This window comes from Eretmochelys imbricata, chromosome 13 (genome assembly GCF_965152235.1).
Source record: "Eretmochelys imbricata isolate rEreImb1 chromosome 13, rEreImb1.hap1, whole genome shotgun sequence".
NCBI classification, from domain to species: Eukaryota; Metazoa; Chordata; order Testudines; family Cheloniidae; genus Eretmochelys; species Eretmochelys imbricata.
The window spans coordinates 23,990,652-24,011,961 of NC_135584.1; the positions used below are offsets into that span (position 1 = coordinate 23,990,652).

At 42.5% G+C, this 21,310-nt stretch overlaps 1 protein-coding gene across 1 annotated transcript in view; it reads left to right on the forward strand.

Annotated features, from left to right (window-relative positions):
* PTPRT (protein tyrosine phosphatase receptor type T) overlaps window positions 1-21,310 on the forward strand; it is a 725,977-nt gene that overhangs the window by 545,557 nt on the left and 159,110 nt on the right. The window contains exons 10-11 of the mRNA XM_077831843.1: window positions 18,161-18,362; window positions 21,056-21,158. Coding sequence (XP_077687969.1) covers window positions 18,161-18,362; window positions 21,056-21,158 — 305 coding nt within the window. The remainder of the gene's footprint in view (window positions 1-18,160; window positions 18,363-21,055; window positions 21,159-21,310) is intronic.

A 21,310-nucleotide genomic window follows, 5' to 3' on the forward strand; every position in this document is an offset into this window, starting at 1 on the left:
TAGGTCTTTTGGTGTTGTTGCTTGAACATACTACTCTCAGTGGTTTCCCAGGATTTTCTTCATTGAGCAGTTTTTTAAAAGAACACTGGCATCTCTTAATGATTTATCCACCTTCCACAAATACTCTCCATTTTCATTTCTGACCCAAGTCCTCAGTGCTTCTTTGCCTGATCTTGGCTAATCTGTGTATTTCTTTTTTCCTCTTCCTTCATAAATAATTCTGCACATAAGACTTCAAGTGCCTGACACTTGGCTTCCACAACTGTTCTTTTTGCCTTTTTCTTTACCAGCTTGTACTCCTCATAACTTTCCACCATTCTGACTTTCTGCCATTGTTTAAGCATTTCCTCTTCATTCTCTTTTATTGTTGGACCACCACCATGACTTCTTGCCATGGAATTTTCCTCCTTTCATTTCGCCAAAGGCAGCTCTTGTGCTTTCTGTAACATGTTTGGCTATTTTCCCCCAAGCCTCATTGGTGGTGTCATCATGGTTGGTTTTGTCATTGTCCGACCTCCACAGAACCTCACCCTTAAATCTCAGAATAATGTCCCTATCTGCCAACCTCCTTCACTTTATCCTTTGTTCCTCTACTAATCTTTTCACACAAGTCCATTACTAGCAATCTGAGTTTCTCTGCAGTCTGCTCTCCCGGAATCACTTTACTGTCTCTTATGTTTTTTTAGATTTCGTCATGTTAGGTAGTAGTCAGTCTGGGACCTGTTGGCACTGCTGTTGTATGTAATTAAATGCTCCCCCTCTTTCCAAAGTATGAACCGTCAACAATCAGGACACAGGCTCTATCTAACTCGAAGGTATCCTTACCAGCTTCATTTCTGGTTCCAAAGCTTCATCCTCCATGACAATTGTCAAAGCCCTTACTATGTTATCCAACATGTCTAGTGAGATCTGCTCTGATAATCAGTACTCAGCTTGTGATACTTCACGTATCACTTTGTCTATGGCTATCTGAAATTCCTCTTTCTTCTCTATCTTACAGCCAGCCTCTGGTGTCTATCCACATATAATAGTAAATATTTAGTCTCTGTTCAGTGCTATTCTAACTTTCATCAGCCAGTCACACTTCCTCTTGATAACCACTATCTTATCAAATAATATTTCTGCTATGATTATTTCTATCTAGTTCATCTTTACTACTGAGCCATGGCACATCATCTTATAGACCTCCCCAAAGTTCATAGATTTCGACCCCTTCTAATTTGTCTCTTGTATTCAGGCAGCTCTTTCCTTCTCTTCAGCGTCTCAGCTATGCTATTGTTCTTTGTTTCCCATTGTCCCCACCCTAAAGGAAGCCAGACATAGTTCTTGCACTTGCTGCTTTAGCTGCATGTGCCCAGAATGCGGTAGTCTTTGTCCATTTTCTACAGCTGTGCGGTGGAGCAGTTACACGTTGCTTCTGGGAGACGCCCCAGTATTGTGCTGATACACTCCCTGAAGACAAAGACCCATACAGTGTGTGTGACTGGCGTAACTTTTACAAGCCAGCTGGCCAGGCCTGATGTTCTTGGTCAGTTGTTGGCCTTTCTGTAACAATCATAAATAGTCTATGAGTTGGGATGAAAGCCTTCTGGAGAAAAACACCACTTTTAAAAGAGGGTCTCTGAAATATGATGCACAAAAATCATTTCTTTCTGCTGAAATATTTCTATTATATTAGTGTAGAAGGGGGAAGACTAAGTGGAAAAAGTATGCCCTTGACTGAGGAGAAAACAGCAGTCTCGTAGCAGAGGGTGAGAGGTTGTCCTGGGGTTAGGGTCTGAGGGGAGTTGGGTGAACAGATTTTCAACTGAAAAACCAGACCACACATCTCAGGGCTTGGAGGATGTGAGAGTATGTGGAGAAGGTTTAGACAGAGAGTCAGGGACAGTTTGGGTAGGGTAAAGAGTTGTTGGCACATCCCCTTCCACAGCAGCACAGCTCCGAACCAGGTTTGTGGGGGAAAAGTTTTGTTTAATAAGACGGGGAAGCTGGAATGGCTCTCAGAGTGGGATTCCTGTTTTTCCAGAGTATCTAGTCAACCTGCTAATGGCTGGGGAAATTGGAAGTGTGTTACAGGCCTGCCTAGGGATTGTCCCTGTGGTACACCTACACCCAGTTTACTATGTTTCCTTTGCTCAGTTGATTGGCAGCTCCTGTAGGTATCCACTCTGACAGTTACAAATTGTTTCTTAAACATCCTTAAAAGGGGTGTCACTTCCGGTTTTCCGGGGCACCCCAGCAGGGACTCCTAGCTCCACTGTCGTGGATTTCAGATAATCCACACAGACTATCCTTTTCTCAAGCTTCTAGGAGTTCCCCTTTCCAGTCAGCATAACCAACTGACTGGTTGTGGTGCCATGGGTCCCCTGACCTATGCGTTGGTCTCCAGTTTCTGCTGAGTTCTCCACTAGTTTATGAGGGAGCACAGACTGCCTGGATGAGCCGGGGCCTATATATTTTCATGACGGTTTTGCATGGCTGATATAAAGTGTTTTTCCCCCCTCCTAGTTTCTCCTACAGTGAAGCTGTTGTACCAAGACGGGGCCAGCAGGAGTATTCTTATTCGAATTAAAACCATGTGAACAGCTAAATAATATTCATGGCTACAGCCTTGTCTCCCTTCATGTAACTACTCAGGAAAATGTGTTCCATCTTGCTATAAATACCAATATGTGAGACAGCTATTAACCACTAAGTCCCAAAAATTTACATATAAAGATTTATTTTCTTCACTCCACATTATCTAGTTGCCAAGGCTGACCATTTCTCTGCTAGAGTTGAGCAGAAACAAACCTGGCTTGCTTGCTGGGAGAGGCAGGTTGGGAGGATGTATTGCTATTCATAGAACAATAAAATAGGGATTTTTACTGTGGCATGAGAAGAAAGTTCTTGTCCTCCTATTTATGACAAGGGTGCATTTGTGGGTTTTGTTTTGTTTTCTTTGTCTTCCCTTCTCTAACTTAAAGCTGAATTTGAATGGATTGGCTTGCAGCAGTTTTCAAACCCTTTGCAACCAGCAAGCCTATATTTCAGGGAATTACCCTTAGATGGGAAGTACGTGGGTATACATTTTTTTTAAATTGGAAAATGGGGTTGGGAAATTACATAGTCTATTTCAATCCTTCACTTGCTCTGAACAGCTTCTTTTCAATCTTTTTTACGGCAAGGAGAACCCAAATATGGAACAGCTTGATGGTATAACTTGAGAGACAGCTGTACAAACAGCAAACAGAGTTATTGTTTTTGAGCAGACAGTGCCAGGAAATGATCACTTTTATGCACTTGACCACTCCATCATCCTGGGACAAACTCAGTCAGCATCAGAACATAATTGTACATGAAGCATGTGTATATGTTCAGCCAGTCAGATTTCTTGACGATTAGCAAAATATGCCTAATCTTGCATATTTCAGTCATGGATGCTAGAGATGCCAGTGTTTCATTTTCAGCCTGTGCGTCTGGAAAGGGAAATCTCATTGATCTGAAAGAAATTAGAGCAGGACAAAAGGTTAATGTGAAAATGAGGTTTGGGATAACAGACATCAGCATGGCAGGCAGTATATGGTCCAAAGGATGGAGTTCCAGACTGAGTCAGGAAAACTGGGCTCTATTTCTAGCTCTACCATGGACTTGCTGTGTGAATTTTGGATGAAGGTTGGCTTTTTACATCAGTTTCCACACATGCAAAATGGAGATAGTGGTGTTTATCAACCTCAGCAAAGTCCTTTGTCTACGGATGAAAGATGCTATATGGCCCTGATTCAGTCATCTGTCCCTGTTGAGCAAAGTACTTAATCATGAGCTTAAAATCTCTTGGCTTCAATGAGGCTTAAATAGATATGTTTAAATGCTTTTCTGGATAACAATGGACGTATGCTTAAATGCTTTGTTTAGTTGGGGTCTCCTGCAGATTATATTTATTGCTAGCAGGGGGAGTTGTGATACATTTAATCAGATGAGGTATGACCAAACTCCACACAATTTGTGTTCATTAAAGATCTCCATAGCACTTTTTGGGGAAAAATAAGGGATTAACCTGTGACCTGGCCAAATTCTAATGAGGGATAGTTGTGTTCTTCCTTTTGAAAAATCCATTGTAGTTGTAACTTGTATGTGATATACCGCTTCTGAACAAATCTGCTGTGTGATCTTGCTGTACTGTGCTGGGCTTGATTCTGTGAGGTACTGAGTGGTGATGAAGGTGCTCAGTACCTTGCAGAGTTGTGCTGTTAAACAAATTCCACTTTCTGCCTCATGAGGGGTCTGCATTTCAGTGATGGGTAGAGGAATTCCTATGTCATTTTTAAACCAGTTTGTAAAGTTCACTGGGATCCCTCTAGGAATGAGATGTTTTTTTTCTGACTCAACATTTGTCACTCTCGGGGATTGTCTCTTAGAGGCTATGAGTGGGACATGGGGATTGCCTCACCTGACCATTTTGTATGACAGCCTGTTTCAGTACAAGTAAGGGGAACTCTGGCAACATGGGCTGATATTTTAATCCATTGTATAAACTATGCACTATGGACTGGATGGACTGTGGTTTTACCAGCCACTGCTGTATCATGGGACGTCTAGAGGGACACCTGCCTAGGGGCAATAGCTGAAGTGAGGCTGCCTACTATGATCGGCTCTAAGCAGAATGTGTCCAGGGACTATGGGGGAATGGAGGCAGGAGGCCTCTGCCCACTTTAAAGAGACACAGTCTATGTGTCAGCCCCCTGCTTTTGCAGGGAAAGGGTGGGGTGTCTCTGCTTCAGCCCTTTTGGAGTGACTAGCATTTCTCACAGAGCACAAGAGGAGGGGGAAGGGCTCTCTTCCACTTCTTCCCATGCTGTGAACCCATGTAAAAGAGGTCAGAATATAACTCTATGAATGGAGGTAAAGGAAATAAGGGCTTGTCTACATGAACATTGAGTGCATGGCAAGCTGGGGTGTGAGTCTACCCTGCACTAGCCTTCCAGGGACTAACTGTCCAAGTTCATCCTGCTGACACTCGTTATCAGTTTGTTAATGCGCTTTGAGCCAGTCCTTTTTGAAATGGCACTAGATCAGTGGTTCTGAACCCACGGCCCAATCAGCAAACAGCAGCTGCCCATGTGACATCCATGGACTAGATCAAAGACCACAAATAACTGTTGATGCATGTCAGGAGGGTGTACATGAACAGTTAGGGCATGGCAGGCTAGAGTGGGGTAGATTCACACCCCACCTTGCTGTGGACTAATTGTTCATGTAGACCAGCACTCGATATTTGTCTGCCTTAGAAGAAAATAGGGCTGAGCCTTACCCCTACCATTCCAGGAATGATACCTATGGTGACAGGAACTTGATGTTTGTTAAATCTGATGTGTCGTCCACACCCATACCCTTTTGATAACTTATTGGTTATTTATAATCACCTCCCTCCCTCAGTGGGTACACTTCACTCATTATGATACTAGCCATGAGTGTTAAATGTTAGGAGGTGGTGTTATGGTGAAGAGAGTGATGCTACGGGGAGCACAGGGGCAGAAGTTATATATAGGAAGAGGTGAGAGCCCAACAAAGAAAATGACACCTATAGCAAAGTGGTGTCAAAATACAATATGTATGAAGTGTGTTTGCATGAGCGTGTACTCGATAGAAAGTGAGGAGGAGAGCTATAATTATCTGCTGAAACTATTACTTTGCCAAGACGAGATGTGGAATTTATAGCCAAAAGATGTAAAATTCATACAACAAATCAGTATATAAAAGTTGTGGATCTGTCTCATTAGTTTGTAATCGTTCTTTACTGTTGAGTTGCAGATGGCAATTACATTACTTTGTATGCCTAAATCTACTTGATTTTCCTCTCTGTATTACTTTAATCTCCTCCAAAGAGTTTAATCGTCTGTGCCCTGGTGTTTCACCAAGAAAGTGAAGTTTGGAGAAAAGCCATGAGTGAGAATCTGTCTAGTAGATGTGGGTGGGTTTTCATTTCTTAATTAAATGTCAGACTGATGAAGGGTGTTGGAAACAGAAGCTTTCTCTTTTAATCTGGACAATAGGTAGTGCACAGGCATTGCTGAGTAAATTTTCCTCATTCTACTGTGTTAATGTGCTTCGATCCTGGCCTTTAGGGGGGTATCACTAGGGAAGGAAGGGTAAGTCAGACTCCAGGGCCTAGTCCATTCTCCTGAGATCAGCTAGGGACCAGCTAATGTTAATTGTGGTGGTGGTCTTTGGGGTGTGGATACCTGTGGATTTTGATCTAAATCTCCTGGGGTGTGTTCAGTTTTATCTAGCATCTTGTGATAGCACCCCTCCCAAGCCTGCTGCTATCCACTGTGCTGAGGGTCCAGCCTGTAAGAGGAAAGGGAAGGCAGTCCTTTGGGAAATAACTAGTGCTTTTGCGTGGTTTGCCATGAAACCTGAAGTTCATTTTGTTCTTAGGAATGCTTTTCAGTGTTGCAAACTCATCTCAGGTTCTCCAAAAGTGTTGCTAAGGTTCTTGAGGCTTGTGAGGGGACCCAGCCTGGTTCATATGTCAGTGTTAACTCTATGGCAAAATATATGGATTCATCTGGTTTCACTGGGAAACTAGGTGAAGCTCTGAAGTTTTGCCCGCCTCCCACACTTGAGTTTATAGGTTCATTGGAACCTGAAGCTTGGGTTGAGGGGGGATGATCAGACAAACTGAATTCACAGGAAATTCCCCACAAAAGTGATGCCACAGAGTTTCACTCAGCTGTAGAAGAGTCACTTACATTAGAGCCACACGTTAGAGTCTGCCCAGGAAATGCTGCATTCCCAATGCAGTGACACGTCCAACTTCATGCAAAACAAAGGAACTATATTTTGTCACCTTCAAGTTCAAGGATTTTTCTCTGAGGCTTCCAAAACTCAATTTATTTTTATTAATTTATATTTGGGAGGATGTCACGTAGGGATTGTTTTATAGGATTTATTACAGCATGGAGTGGAATATGTGAAGCAAGATTAAAAATTAGTCGCCTTATTGTTGCCTAAGGTCTTCTCAGTTAAGAAGTTCTGCAGAACTTAGGTGAGTTGGCAAGGTACAGGTTGTCCTATGTAGAGGACTGGGTTAGTTTTGCAGTTCCAGTGCAACATAGCACATGAGGATCCATGCAGTTTTCTACCACTGATATCCAGCTCCCCAAATCTACATGCCTATGACATATGTACCCTAAAGAGTCTCCTACCTACATGAACCCAGGCTTAGGCTGTGAAAACCTTCCTGCTCACCTGCTTCTAAAACTTTGTGGACTCTGACCCCATTGCATGGAGTGAGAAGCCATGGAGAGGCACTGAGGCATGTAGCGTAGGAAAGGGCTTGGGGAAATTATTGATGGTTGTAGTCTGTGGATACGAGTCAGGTGCGACCACAAGCTTGGAAGTGAGGGGAGTGCTCTGCCTGACAGAGTATAGGTGTGTTGGTGCTGGGCCCCTGGAGGGCCCTGCGCCTTCATAGTTCATATAGCTAAGGTCGCCAGTTATCCTTCTGGCTAGATAGAGTTGATTCCAATAGGGAGAGAATTGCACCTGCAGTTAGAAGCAGCAGCAACATGCAGTTCTCTGGTCAGCAGGGTCTCATACTGAGAGACACCTTTATTTTAAAAAAAAGAGAATGAGAGAGAGAAAAGCTATCACTGATGTGCAGTTCACTTTGGGCTTGTCTACACTGTGGTTTTAAACTGGATCAGAATTTGAAAACACTTGCATACACACGACACAATCCATCACTGTCTGCCAACTCCATGTTAATTATGAACTCTGGAATCCTCTTCCAAAGTGGACTACATATGCTCGGAATTGAATTAGTTTGATCTATTGTTTATGTGGACACAATTGCTGCACACCCCTTTTTGCATGCTTCCAATTGCTATCCCACAGTCCTTGCAGCTTGACCTGTTGCTGGCCTGTCTGTTTACCTGTGGGCCCTCTCAGCTCTGGTGTTGAGTTCCCAGGATGACCCTTCTGCTTTAAAAGCTGGCACGGAGCCAGATTTTGTCTATTTGCTTCTGGATCCCAGTGTATTGGCATTCTTGAAATACAAGCACAACCCCATAACATGTTTTGCATAGATGCTTGGAGGAGTGCTGAAACCCTGGATCTCATCGCTATATAGAGAGAAGCATTGGTTCAGGAAGCTTCTGTGGCCAGCCACTGAAATAAAGACCTCTTTGTGAACATTGCAAAGCAGATATCTGCAAGGTATCATGACTGGGACGCCGACCAATGCCCAATAAAGAGCAAGCAGCTCAGGGGAAAGTACATTGAAATAAGGGACAAAAGAAGACAATCTGGCTGAGGACGTGTGACCTGTCTATATTTTGATAAACTGGACAAGATTCTACACAATTATAGCACTCTCCAGCCGAGACACAAGTCAGAGCCTGCACACAACAAAGCAAAGTATTCTGGGATACCCCCCGAGAATTCTGTGCCCGCAGTTCTCAGCAAACTGCTGCCATGTGTTCACACAATGCAAACTGAAAATAGAGCAGGTGTTCCGTGCACATCCTTTTGGGATGAGTTGTGTACGGCAAGTTACCCAGCACATATCAAAAAGCTTTGGATTACCTGCCCCCCCTCATGAAGGTTGTACTCTTCATATGATGTCATTAGTGATTTCCTTCGTCTCATCTTCATGCTTCATGCTTCCATCAGCTAATGGCAGGCTACCTGCAGGTGTGTCAGTTTCTATGTGTGTTGGAGGTATCCGATTTCCGGGGGGGGGGACCTGTGGAGGTGAGTCCAGTATGTGAATGTGTGAGCTAACAAACTGTTCCATCTGAATTAAAAGGTTGCCTTCTTCCTGTCTGATGCTAGCAGTGTATGAGAGTGAAAGAACTGACACCCATGACAGTCATCAGGGGATCCTTATACCCTATGCCCCTTTTATAGGGAGTCCATCACCACAACTATTCCACCAGTGACTCTGCACATACAATGTTATGAAAAAAAAAACAATGTATAAACTAGTCCTGTTTCTAGTGTCTTGACTCTCGGTACACATGAGAGGAGTGTTTTCAAAAACAGCTACAAGTCAGGAATTGGTTTATTTCCCCCACAACGCAGTAAAGTGAAAGGCAGTCCCTGGAGATTTGAGTTCAGATCCTGTCAAGGTCATGAATAGTAGTCTCCCTAGTCCCAACCCCTCAATTGTCCATATCACAAGATAATGTCAGTCTTGGGGCATTAAAAAAAATTTGCTCCTTACTTTCAGCTCAGAGGTGTTCTCAGAAGTCAAGGAGTCTGTTGTTTTAGTGGGGAACAGGATGGTTGGCTGGGCTGTATTTAAAAAAAAGATGCACATAAAACTTTCAGGAGACATGGGGCATAATCAATGGATTTACATGGTTCAGATGTGCTACAGCTTCTCAGAATTTGTTACACTGGGTGACAGTTAAACAACAGAACGATTTTAAAATTGTACTATGGATCTACAAAGCAATGTTTCATTTAAAGCAATGATATTTAACAGCTCTGCTATCTGGTTTGCATTTCTGTGTTCAGAAACTGCACTTTGGGGGTGGGAGTTTTAGATCCTAATATTTGATATTTAATATGTTTTGAGAGAATATGTGCCTTGTAAAATTCTGTTTTCTGGGTTTGTTTAATGTTGTTTAACAAAGGAGTTGAAATATAGCACTGGTAATTTTTAGTAAAGGATAGGTGAGTAGAATTTGTGACTGGGCAGGTAAATTTTTATGATAGTTTTTGTAGAGCTTGTTTGAAAGAGTTTGCTGTGTTTTGGTTTTCAGGTAAACTACTCTCATTTTTACATACAGGTTAGAAATGCATTTTGTTTAAGTTTACCTTAGCATGTTATGGTCAAATATATTAATCAACACTGTTGATTTGAACCAGATTATTTATTAAATATATTATTGTTATTTATTTATACAGTACAAACAAGTACAAGTCCAAGACTCTCAAATTATTTTGATTACTAGATTTTAAGGGCAAAAGGCACCACTATGATCATCTAGATATTGCAACAGCCACTTCGTGTATATTGCATGTTGATACCAACCATTATTTCCAATGCAAGTAATTTGTGCCACCCATGATCTGCTGTGATATATCTTGCTGAGTCTGTGAAACTCATTTCACAACTACCATTGTGAAAGAGTGAATGTTAACCCCTTGCATGCTATGTCTCAGTTGGTATGTCTGCACTGCAATGTAAGCACAGGGTTAGCAGATCCTTGGTTTCTTAACCTAGGGTTTGAGTATCTACACTCATTTGCAACCCCAGGTTAGGAATTGTTGAACCCTGGGTCCCAACCTGGGGCTCCAGCATCTATGCTGCATGATGTGGGCCCAAGTCCAACCACCCATATTAAAGACTTCCTGGTGCCCTTCCAAAATGTGGCCACTCTATCCCTTTGTTCGTGGTTCAGCGTGGGGGGAAGTTAACTGTTCACCAATCCTGACTGTACAGAGGACAAAGAAAGCTGGCTTGTGAAATTCTTTTGGCATACAACCAGAGCACGAATCTAGTGGGGCTGTGTCTGCGCTTCAGACCAATAGGGCTTGAACCTTGTGTGACGGGTTCTGTCACAGAGACCCCCTTGGGACTGTCACCTGATGTGATGAAATTATCTCTAAGCCCATTTTCCCTGCCAGCCTGGAATTCAGAACCCTGCCTTGTTGGGCCAGACATGCTAGCCTGCTGCAACACAGACCCAGGTCTGGTCCATTCCCCCAAAGCTGCAGATTTTAACCAAAAACTGCTCAGCAGGTTACCTATCTCCAGCACCCAGACACCCAGCTCCCAGTGGGATCCAAACCCCAAATAAATCTGTTTTACTCTGTATAAATCTTATACAGGGTAAACTCATAAATTTTCCGCCCTGTATAACACTGATAGAGAGATATGCACAACTGTTTGCTCCCCCAGTTATTAATCACTTACTCTGGGTTTACTAATAAACAAAAGTGATTTTATTAAGTATAAAAAGTAGGATTTAAGTGGTTTCATGTAATAACAGACAGAACAAAATAAGTTGCCAAGCAAAATAGAATAAAACACGCAAGTCTAAGCCTAATACATTTAAGAAACTGAATATAGGTAAATCTCACCCTCAGAGATGTTCCAATAAGCTTCTTTCACAGACTAGATTTCTTCCTAGTCTGGGCCCAATCCTTTCCCTGTTACAGTCCTTGTTAGTTCCAGCAGACATCTTAGGTGGAAAGCAGGGGTGTTCTCATGACTGGCAGCCCCTTTGTCTGTTCCACCTCCTTGTATAGCTTTGGCACAAGACGGGAATCTTTTGTCTCTCTGGGTCCCCACCCCTCCTTCTAAATGGAAAAGCATCACGTTTAAGATGGATTCCAGTATCAGGTGACATGTTCACATGTCCTGTGAGACCCCAGCCTCCATTCTTCCAGGGCTGGCCTGCACATACCCAGGAAGGTTTGCAAGTAAACAGAGCCATTTTACAGGTCACTGATTCTGAAGCACCGTTAATGGCTTCCACTTAATATGTTTACATCAGTAATACAAGTTTGTACCTTATTCTCCTGTCTCCGGCCATAGACATAATGCATGCAAACAAATGGGATGAACGCACTCAGTAGGTCATAAGCTTTGTAATGATACATTACAAGAGACCTTTTGCATAAAGCATATTCCAGTTACATCATATTCACACTCATTAGCATATTTCCATAAAACATTATGGAGTGCAGTGGCACACCTTGGGTCATGGCTTAACTCTGGCTTGTACCTTCCATCCCTGGGGGTTCCTGGATCTGAGCCCCAGGTTACTAAGATTTGTGTATAGACAGGTGGGGGTTTGAACCCTGGGCTTGCATTGCAGTCTAGACATACACAGTGTGTGTTCTAAGATTGGTATGTGATAAAATTGATTTGTTTGTTTAGATAAATAGAAGTGTACATGTACAGGGAGCTACTTCCTGGTTCAAAGGGATAGCACTAAGGTTCTAAGGCAATGGGGAGATGGATTATAAGGAATAACGCACAATAGTATCGAATTTGATTGTACTATACAGACGAAAACCTTGAACTTTAATTGAAAGCCTACAGATATATAAAGAAAGCACACCACTCATGGGATCACTGATGGTGAAGTCGAATTGCAAGAAAGCATCAAATGTTCCATCATAAGTCAGCATGTTATGTTTTAAAGCTAGGAATAATAATACTAGCTGGTTTTGTAGCACTTAGTGTTAGAAGGATGGTGCAGACTTTAACTAATCTTCACAAAAGTTGTGTGTGCTAAGTGGAATAAAAGTGCAAATGCCTTGTAATGCTAAGACTTTAATAAGCTATTGTCTAAGTGTTGGGTAAGATTCTTACCACACACTTCTTCCAGCAGGATGGCTGACCACCCCTCTGGTTAAAGTCTCTCCCAAAAGACAAAGGCTCGGTTTCTTTGTCATCTTAAGTGGGGTTCTTTGCCCCTCTCTTTATAGTGCAGTGAGCCTTTGAAATAGATTCCTCCAAACATTCCCACCCCGTCCTTCCCCAAATAAAATAAAGTTCATTCAAGTGTGAAGAACGGGACATGGAGTCTGGTGGTGAAGGATGTTCCATGGTGGTTTCTTCCCTGCTGGTGTTTGCTATACTGTAAATTGATCTCTTTCTGTCGTCTCTGATGGGAATGAATGGCCACTTGACATGAGATGGCCAATTGAATGATTACACCTGGCTGGAGGTGTCAACTTACCCACTCCCCAGACTTGTCTGGTAAACACATTTTAGCCCAATATTTCCTTCATATTTGTATGGTCCCTTGGGTGTTTATTAAACATGTGTCCTGCAAGAATATTAATGATCAGTGTGGTGTTATTTTTCCAAGGCTTACCTTACATGACACATATCAAATATAGTTTATCTGAAACTCTCTACCAGATATCATGGAGCCACTTGCCCTCTGGCATTGGGATGTTCTTTGGTCACATACATTGTGCACAGTGTAGACCTACGCTAAATTCAACAGAGCCTTGACACTCCTCAGCACACACCCAGAATAAATAATTTTTGGCCAGTCAGTTGAGTACCTGATTCAGTATTCCATTCCTCATATTGTGGTGGGAACATGACTGTTACTTATCTGTGTGTCTTCTCTTATTCCATCTGATTTATTACCTTCTCATTGATACACTTCTAAACTATTAGGGTTGGTTCAACATATAAACGTAATTATTAGCTCAGTGAAAGGGAACCCAAGAATTACTTAGGTTTCCTTTGTATGTTGCCCTTGGCTATACTGTGTTTCAGCTGAATTGATGAGAACTGTGGTTAGAACCACAGCAGTCAGGGCCATGGAATTCTTCACCCAAGACCACAAGTGGCAGCAGAGTCACTCCACAGCCTAGGGCTGCCACCACAACCCCAAATGTTCTCTTGTTGAGGTGAGGAAAGAACTTCTCGAAATCACAGCTTTCGGGTGTGCAGAGGGTGCGGAGCCCCGCAAAGATTCCCTATGTAGTAGCCTCTCCCTACACGTGCTGTAGGTAGAGTAAGATGACACTTGTTCTGCTGCTTCTGATCCTTTCCTTGTTTGCAGAGGAATGAGAGGAGATGGATTTGACCCCACAGTTATTAGAGATTGGACAGAGCTATCCAGTCCATCCCTGGACCAGCGCAGGGTTGTTACCTATAGTGTGATCTCCAGTCATGTGTCAGTTTGTCTGTAAATGATTCATGGGCGGAGCAACCCCCACTTCCCTTAAGAAACTACTCCATAGTCTAACTCAATGGTGCCCAGACTTTTCCTGTTGCGTTCTCCCCTCTCCCTCCCCCCCATCTCCATTACTGCACAGTTGGTTCAGCAGAGTAGCTTGGGCAGAAGGTAGATCTGGAGGCTGAACTGGGGATGGAGGAGGAGCTGGGGTTAGAGGTGGAGCTGACTTGTGAGTGGAGAGGGAATGAGGGTAGAGCTGGGCTTGGGGTGAAGGAGGGGCTGGATGGGAGCTGTAGCTGGGGCCAGAGCTGGGCTGGGTTGGGCTCCCTCTTCTCTCCTCCCCACTCCCTGCCCCCCCATGGGGGCTGACCTGGGCCCTGCCATATGCTCTCCCAAACATTCCTCTGCAACCCCCACCCACCACTGGGGGGCATGCTCCACAGTTTAGGGACCACTGATCTAACTGGTCACACTGTTAGGCAGTTTTCTTATTCAGACTACATTTTTCTATTTCTTGATTCCATGTGATTATTCCCAGTTCGGCACTTCCAAATTGCACACAAGTGCTGTCTCTTTTGTCAACCTGATTTGGCATGGTCTAAAATCCAGTAACCCAGCTTCTGGTACATCAGTGGCATTGCAAACAGTCTAGATTCAGCATGGAAATAAACATGTGTTGTTCCCTTCCTACCTGTGAAGGGGAATCCTAAGGAGAAAGGGATGTGAGGATGTAGTCAGTCACTGCAGGAGCCTTTCACATTATGAAGCTTTGCCCAGAAATGAAGTCATTTTGGTGGTCTGCATTCAGTAATGGGTTCATGTAGATTCTAAGCGGCTTGTACAGTTTGTAAAGAGATTTGGGGTTGTTTGCATGAAACGCTCTATAGAAAAGTAAGATGACATTATAGACTATCTTCTGTTTGCAACATGAACCCATTTGAAGTCACACACTTCGAAGTCTCCGATCAGGAAACACCCATGACTGCAATCGCAGGAAGCTGCATGTCATCAATAAGGTATGCTTCTGAGTTGTATGTGGATAGCCTAGTACTGGAGTAGAAGGGTAGGCTGCTGGTCAGGAGTGAGGTATGCTGGCAGAGCAGTGTAGACCAGGACTGGAACAGAAACTACAGGCAAGATGGAAGCTGCTTTGGCACAGCACTGTAGAGAGCTGAGACTCCAGTTGCAGATTTGAGGTGCAGTAGGAGAGCCATGTGGGAAGGTGTTGTGCAGTGCCTTCCAGCATTATGTCGGGCTCTGCCTTAGTGCTAGCATTCTGTCACTTACTTTAAAAGGCAGAAGTCACATTTCCAAGGAATGAAAACGTTGCTGATCTGCCTGAGCTGGGAGAGGAGTTGTGTCTCATTCAAATCAAACAGAGTCTTGTTTTCAGTGTTACATTTGCCTCACTGTTCACCGTTGAGTTTGCTGATTAAATATCAATATTTAGCCATGAAATAATCCTATTCATCCATCAATCTCAAACATTTTAAAAGGTGTGGATATCATAACTCCCATTTTACAGATGACAAAATTGAGGTCTAGAGAGAAGTGACTTGCCCAGGGTCCCACAATAAGTCTGTGGCAGAACTGTGAGTAGAAACTGGGCCCTCTGGTTCTCAGTTTGCTGCCCTATATGCATTCCTAACCCACTCCCATAGTTCAAGGTTTTTAGTGTAGACAGCAGAAAAGGGTTTAAACCTAAACCAACTGACAATAGGTAGGCAGATGTCGAGCCATATCTACTGATGCTATTATATTTATTTAACATTAAAATAATGCTACCTATAAATTGTGCCCACAGCTCACCTGTGCAGAAACATATATGCATTACTATTACCCTGTACTCCCTCTCTGTCTTCAGTTTGTTGGGCAGGGATTGGTTCTTCTGTATGTTTGTACAGTGCTTTGTACAGTGTGACCTTTATCCTTTAGGTCCTTTGGGTCCTACAGTAATACCAAAAATAATCCCCTTTCCCCACCCCACCCCAGAAAGCCCACACCTCTGGGAAACATCAGATTCTGATCTGGATCAAAACTTTTGTTTGTAGGGCTTCCCTTTCTAATTTGCCTAAACTGCAACCCTGAATCTGAAACAGGCCCTCCCTCTTGAATGCTGCTTACTCCCTACCAAAACTGCGGTGAATCTTGGATTCAACTCTGAATCAGGTTCCAGGCTTCACAAGTTGAGTTCCTCTGTCGTTTGTGTGCCCCCCATGGAAGTCTTCTGTGCAGACTCTAATGAGCAGAATCTGACTTGTAAAGCTCCATCACTTATGTTTTATTGAAAATATTGCTGGAGTTTCATTTGCCTTAAGTATCTGATTTCTTTTTTGTTTTCTTTGTTTGTTAATTGTAAAAAATGAAGATCGATGGATTATTGATGAGTAGCCTCTTCTATTTATCCACAGATGAAGGACAGGTGTAGTGCAAGATTCCTCCACTTCTCCTCTGTGGTCTCCCTGCTAATGTTATCAAAAGTCAATACCATCTGATGGAAATGTGATGGTCTGTGTGAATTGAATTGTTGCACTCAGGCAGTCTGCTAAGACCTGTACTGAGCCCACTAACTGAATTCACAGAGGATACTGGCTGGCCATCATATGGGCATGATTTTCAGTGACCTAGAGCTGGAAATTTCCTTATCCTATTCCCAATTTCCTGATCCCCGAACTCCTACTCAGCCCTTGAAGACCATTCTAAAAATGCTGTTTCTACATTTTATTAGTGTAAACACAGCATGCAGGTTCCAAGAGGTTAACAGTCTCTCCTGCTTGTGCCTCAAAACTAAACACTGAATGAATACATTTTATTTTTTAAATTTGCCACTTCTGTAGCAGAGCCAGGGCTATGATCTTTTCCTCAGAACCTAACAGTGTTTTACTTAACGAACGTTCTCTTCCTCTCCCTCTTTGAAAATGTTTTGTTAAGGCAGCTGCAATTGTTCCCTCTGCACCACCCCCAAAGGTGAATAAAGTGTTCTGCTCCCAGTGTTTGTTTTCTTTTAAATGACCTTTGTCCTGAGACCTGACTCTGTATAGCCAACTGCTGGTAAGTAGCCAGAAATTAAATGGCAATGTATAGCTCCTTGGGAAAATCGTGAATTTAAATGGAAAATACTGACAAGCTGATTTAATAGAGCTGCTTTTGTGGGTGTCACTCTCCTCAGTTCTTGCTGCTCTGTATCATTATGGACCCTGGTGGAATTCACTCTTCTTCCCTGTAATCCAACCTAGGCTTTGGGTGTCAGCTCTCCCTTTTGTGATCTGCCTCTGTCTAAATAACGGTGTTGTTTGCTGCTTCTGCGTGGTGCTGATAAGAATCAGCCTGTCTGCTTTCCAGCCCGTTATGAGATACTCCTTTTTTTAACATTATATATTTGTTTTTTCTTCAGAATACAACATTTTCCTCCTGTCATAGTACAAGGGACTTAGAATTTTCAAAGCCTAATTTCTAATTCTGGCAAAGACAGGAATTAGATTCTCATGAAGGCCTTTATAAAAAATTGAAGACTTGCTATATTAACATACATTGATTTATTCATAGTGTTTCATTACAAATAAGCGAGGATCTTGTAATATCAGGAAAGGTTAGGGGAGCAGTAGAGTACAGTATATTATATTGACAGCTCAGTTGAAACTGAGCCACTGTTGGATTGAATTTGAAACATAAGGAAGGAATCGGCTGGTAAATAAGTCATGAGTTTTACCTCCAATGTCTGTATATCCACAGAGTTGCCACTGGTAGGCATAATGGAACTCAGACAGAATTTCAAAGGTGTGCTTTGGGCTTGTATTTCTCTAAAGATGCGTTATCACTAGCAATATATGTATCCATGAATATCTGTCTGGATCCATACCTTGCTGCCAACACTCTGAAGTGGAAATCAGGGACAGCACTCATACACAAACCATGAAAACCAAGGACAAAGCCAGTAAAAAAATCAGCCTGAAACAGTCTCAAAAACACAGGCAAGGAGGGGGGGAATTTGTGTAATGCCTTCACGGTATTTCATGTTCTTAAAAGAATGTTCTCTCTGGGTCAGGAATTCTTTCTGTTTTAGAACTGGATCCAAAGCCAACTGAAGTCAATAGAAGGACTCCCATTACCTTTAACTGGCTTTCGATCAGGCCACCAGCTGGCAGGAAAAATACTTGATGGGAAATTTGCCCACGAGTCCTTTCACATCACAGGGGGAAGGGGGAGGGGAGGGAATTACACTAGAAATATTAGTAAAATTCCTGAGGTCGACTAATCTGGCTGAAGAAATTAAGAGATTTCTTTTTAAAAAAATTGTTCTTAAATCAGTTTATGTCGCACTCTGAGCCTCTTGGTAATGGAAGTGAAAAATCAGGCCCTCTATTAAGTGAGTCTTTGATGAAACGTCATGCTTGGATCTCCAGCGTCCAAGTAAAAACCGATTCACGGAAGATAATGAAACTGCGTCTGTTTTTTTGCCTGACAATCCTGATGTCAACACAATCACCATGACTCTATCTGTTCTTTATTTGCAGATTACATACAAGGCTGTTGGGTCCTTGGATCCCAGTGCTGACTTGTCCAGCCAGAGGGGAAAGATCTTCAAACTGAGGAATGAAACTCACCACCTCTTTGTAGGGTTATATCCAGGGACTACCTATTCATTCACCATCAAAGCCAGCACAGTGAAGGGCTTCGGACCTCCCATCACAACACGGATCGCAACTAAGATTTCAGGTATGGCACTGGGGGAGAAGGGAAGAGGCCTGGCCTTGGTTCGTCCTTTGTAGATCCAAAGTGAGCAAACTAATAAAGCAAGAAAAAATGACTTGGCATAGTATCTCTGTCTGCAGGATAAGATAGGTCCATAAAGGGTTAAGTTAGCTTGGCTGAAGAATATATATGATCTGAAGTCTGTGTAAATACAGGACGGAAATCCTTGAAGAAAAGCCCCAGTGATCAAAGGTGGTTCTAACGAGTTTCAGCAAAGACAGGAATTCGAGAAGCAGTGACTATAGTCACACAGGTTCCAATAGATAAATTATAAAAGGGTGGACTCTTTAAGGGTTCTTTGCTGCTTACTTGCCTATCCAGCTGCACCCAGGCAACATGGCTTTGGGCATTCCAGGGCTCGTCCTGTTGTAAGTGCCTGATCAATGCCTATAACTGCATATTACTGTACGGGTGTGTTGAGTGCTTAGGCATTTTAAAGCAAGTTTGGAGCAACTGTGTAAATACCATTTGTCTTTTGGATTTAATAAGGGAATTTATAGTTGTATCCAATATCAATAATGACGACGATAATTTCAACACCATACAAACTCTGTGGGGCAAATTTTAAAAGTGGGCTCCCCCCAGCATCCACATTTGATGGGGGTGTGAAAATAGTACCTAATAATAAATATCTGATTTGTGGATGCAGATAATGTGTTAGATGACATCATTCATTTTTCCAGCAACTGGCTGTGAGTGTACATTTACACTGGGTGCCTAGTTTTAGAGAATCCTTTGAAAATGTGATCTTATATCTTCAAAACACTTCACAGAGAGTGATAATAGAGCTAGTTAAGTAATATCAGAAGGAGAGAGTAATGGAGAGGTATGAACAAGGAGAAAGGTAATTTTTTTTCTAAATGGGACTGGAGAAAAGATGGAGAGTCCGAGGCAGGTGTGCCCAGGAAGGCTGTTAAAGACAGCAGGAGCTTCAGAGGAGAAGGTTCTTGGTAACTATTAAGGGCCCAATTCTGCTCCTGCTGAAGTCAGTGACAAAACTCCTATTGACTTCAATGGTCCCTAAAGTAGTCAACACCAAGCAGTTGTGTAGTAATTATGTTACTATTCAGTGGTGGCCAAAAAAACAACATTTGCTGAGCTATTTCATATTTTACGTGTAAGGGAAAACTGGTATGTCCCATACATATGCATGGTAACTAATGCAAATACTGATCACTGAATTACACTCCCTGTTATTGTTACCCAGTCCTTCCACAGTGTGTGTTTTGTTCACCAATTTTTTATTGTCTTAAAATATGATTGTAAACTCTCTGAGGCCAGCACAGATTTTTACTATGCCTGTAAAGCATCTGGCACAATAGGCTGTGCATCTCTAGAAAATATTGAAATACAAATAATACTTCATAGTTAAGGCAATTGTTCTATAACAAGCTTTTTATTTAAATGCTTCCTTAATATAGAGTTTCTTATATAAAAATTTCAGAGATTCATTTCCCCCATAAAATCATCATCATTTTATAGATGGGAGAAAGTCTAAGGAATAGGGAAGTTAGTGACTTGCACAAGGCCTCAAAATAAGTCAGTGGCAGAACTACTAATAGAAACCAGGATCTTGACAGTTTTCAGTTTTTGAGACATCATCACCTTGTAAGCACACTGATTTGACCTGGAGGTCACTGTAGAGAAATATAGGAGGACCTCCCACAATGCAGTTTTACCAAGTCACTTTTCTGAGTTATAGCAGCATTGAGTGGAACTAGGCTATTCATAGAACATATTTTCTGCATTTAATCCCTCCATGTTCTTTTTAGCTAGAGGCACTTGCATGAACCCTGGATCTTTGCGCCTTATGGGATTCATCTGCTGCTGCTGCTTGTTCCCCACCCGAAAACCTAATGCTGTTTGTGGTATCTACACTTCTTCCACAGCAAAAAATGGTGTTGTCCCAAACAGGGTCTGATTTCAAGTGGGGAAGTAAGAAGGAGAGATAAGTAGCAGAAAAACTAACTCATAAGAAAGCCAATATCTTGTTTTCCTGAAAATGTCCCCAGTGCGAATTAATGGGATAGACTTAATACCACAAATACAGACTATGTAGTTTTGTATGTGTGTGTGTGACAGTACTATGGAGCTGAGTGTCAAAGAACCTGGCTAATTCCCTCACCTCCCTAAGCATCTTCTCCTGGTCCAAAATTTATCTCACAATTTTACAGCTCACAAAGGCTCATCTTAGCTCAAGCCTAAACAGTGAAAGTTGCATCTCAGGTGTAGGAGGTGTAATCAAGTGATAAATGCTGGAGAATAGGAGTTGGGACTCCTGGTTTCTATCTCAGCTCTGGTGTTGACACACTATGTGACCTTAAGCCAAGTCACTTAACCTCTGTGTGGCTCTCCATGTGAAAATGTATAAAACTATGCCATTTTCACAGGAGTGCTGAGGCTTAACTAATTAGAGAGAGATTTTCAAAGCCATCTAGGAGATTTTGAGTCCAATTCCCATTGTTTTTTTAAAGGGAAGTGGGTGTCCAAATCTTTTAAATAGCTGTGAAAATGCCATCCTTAATGCTTGTAAAGTATTTCAGCATCTCAGATGAAAAATGCTACCCAGGCTCCGAGAGTGATTTGTGTTTTTTGCCATAGCTCCTGAAAACAAAAACTAGTGGATAATTTACACTTTGGTCTCTGTTCCGCCACAGCACCATCTATGCCTGAATACGACACGGACTCACCCTTGAATGAAACTGACACAACCATCACAGTCATGTTGAAGCCTGCTCAGTCCCGTGGAGCACCTGTCAGGTAAAAGGTTCCCTCTTCTCATTTCTCTCTGCTTTTTCTTTCCATGCCCCAAGCCACGTGCATAGCTGTCATTCATGTCTGATAATGTGGCTGCTCTGGATGTATGCTCAATAAAAGGCAGCTGTGCTGTAGATACTACTTCTTAGAACTCT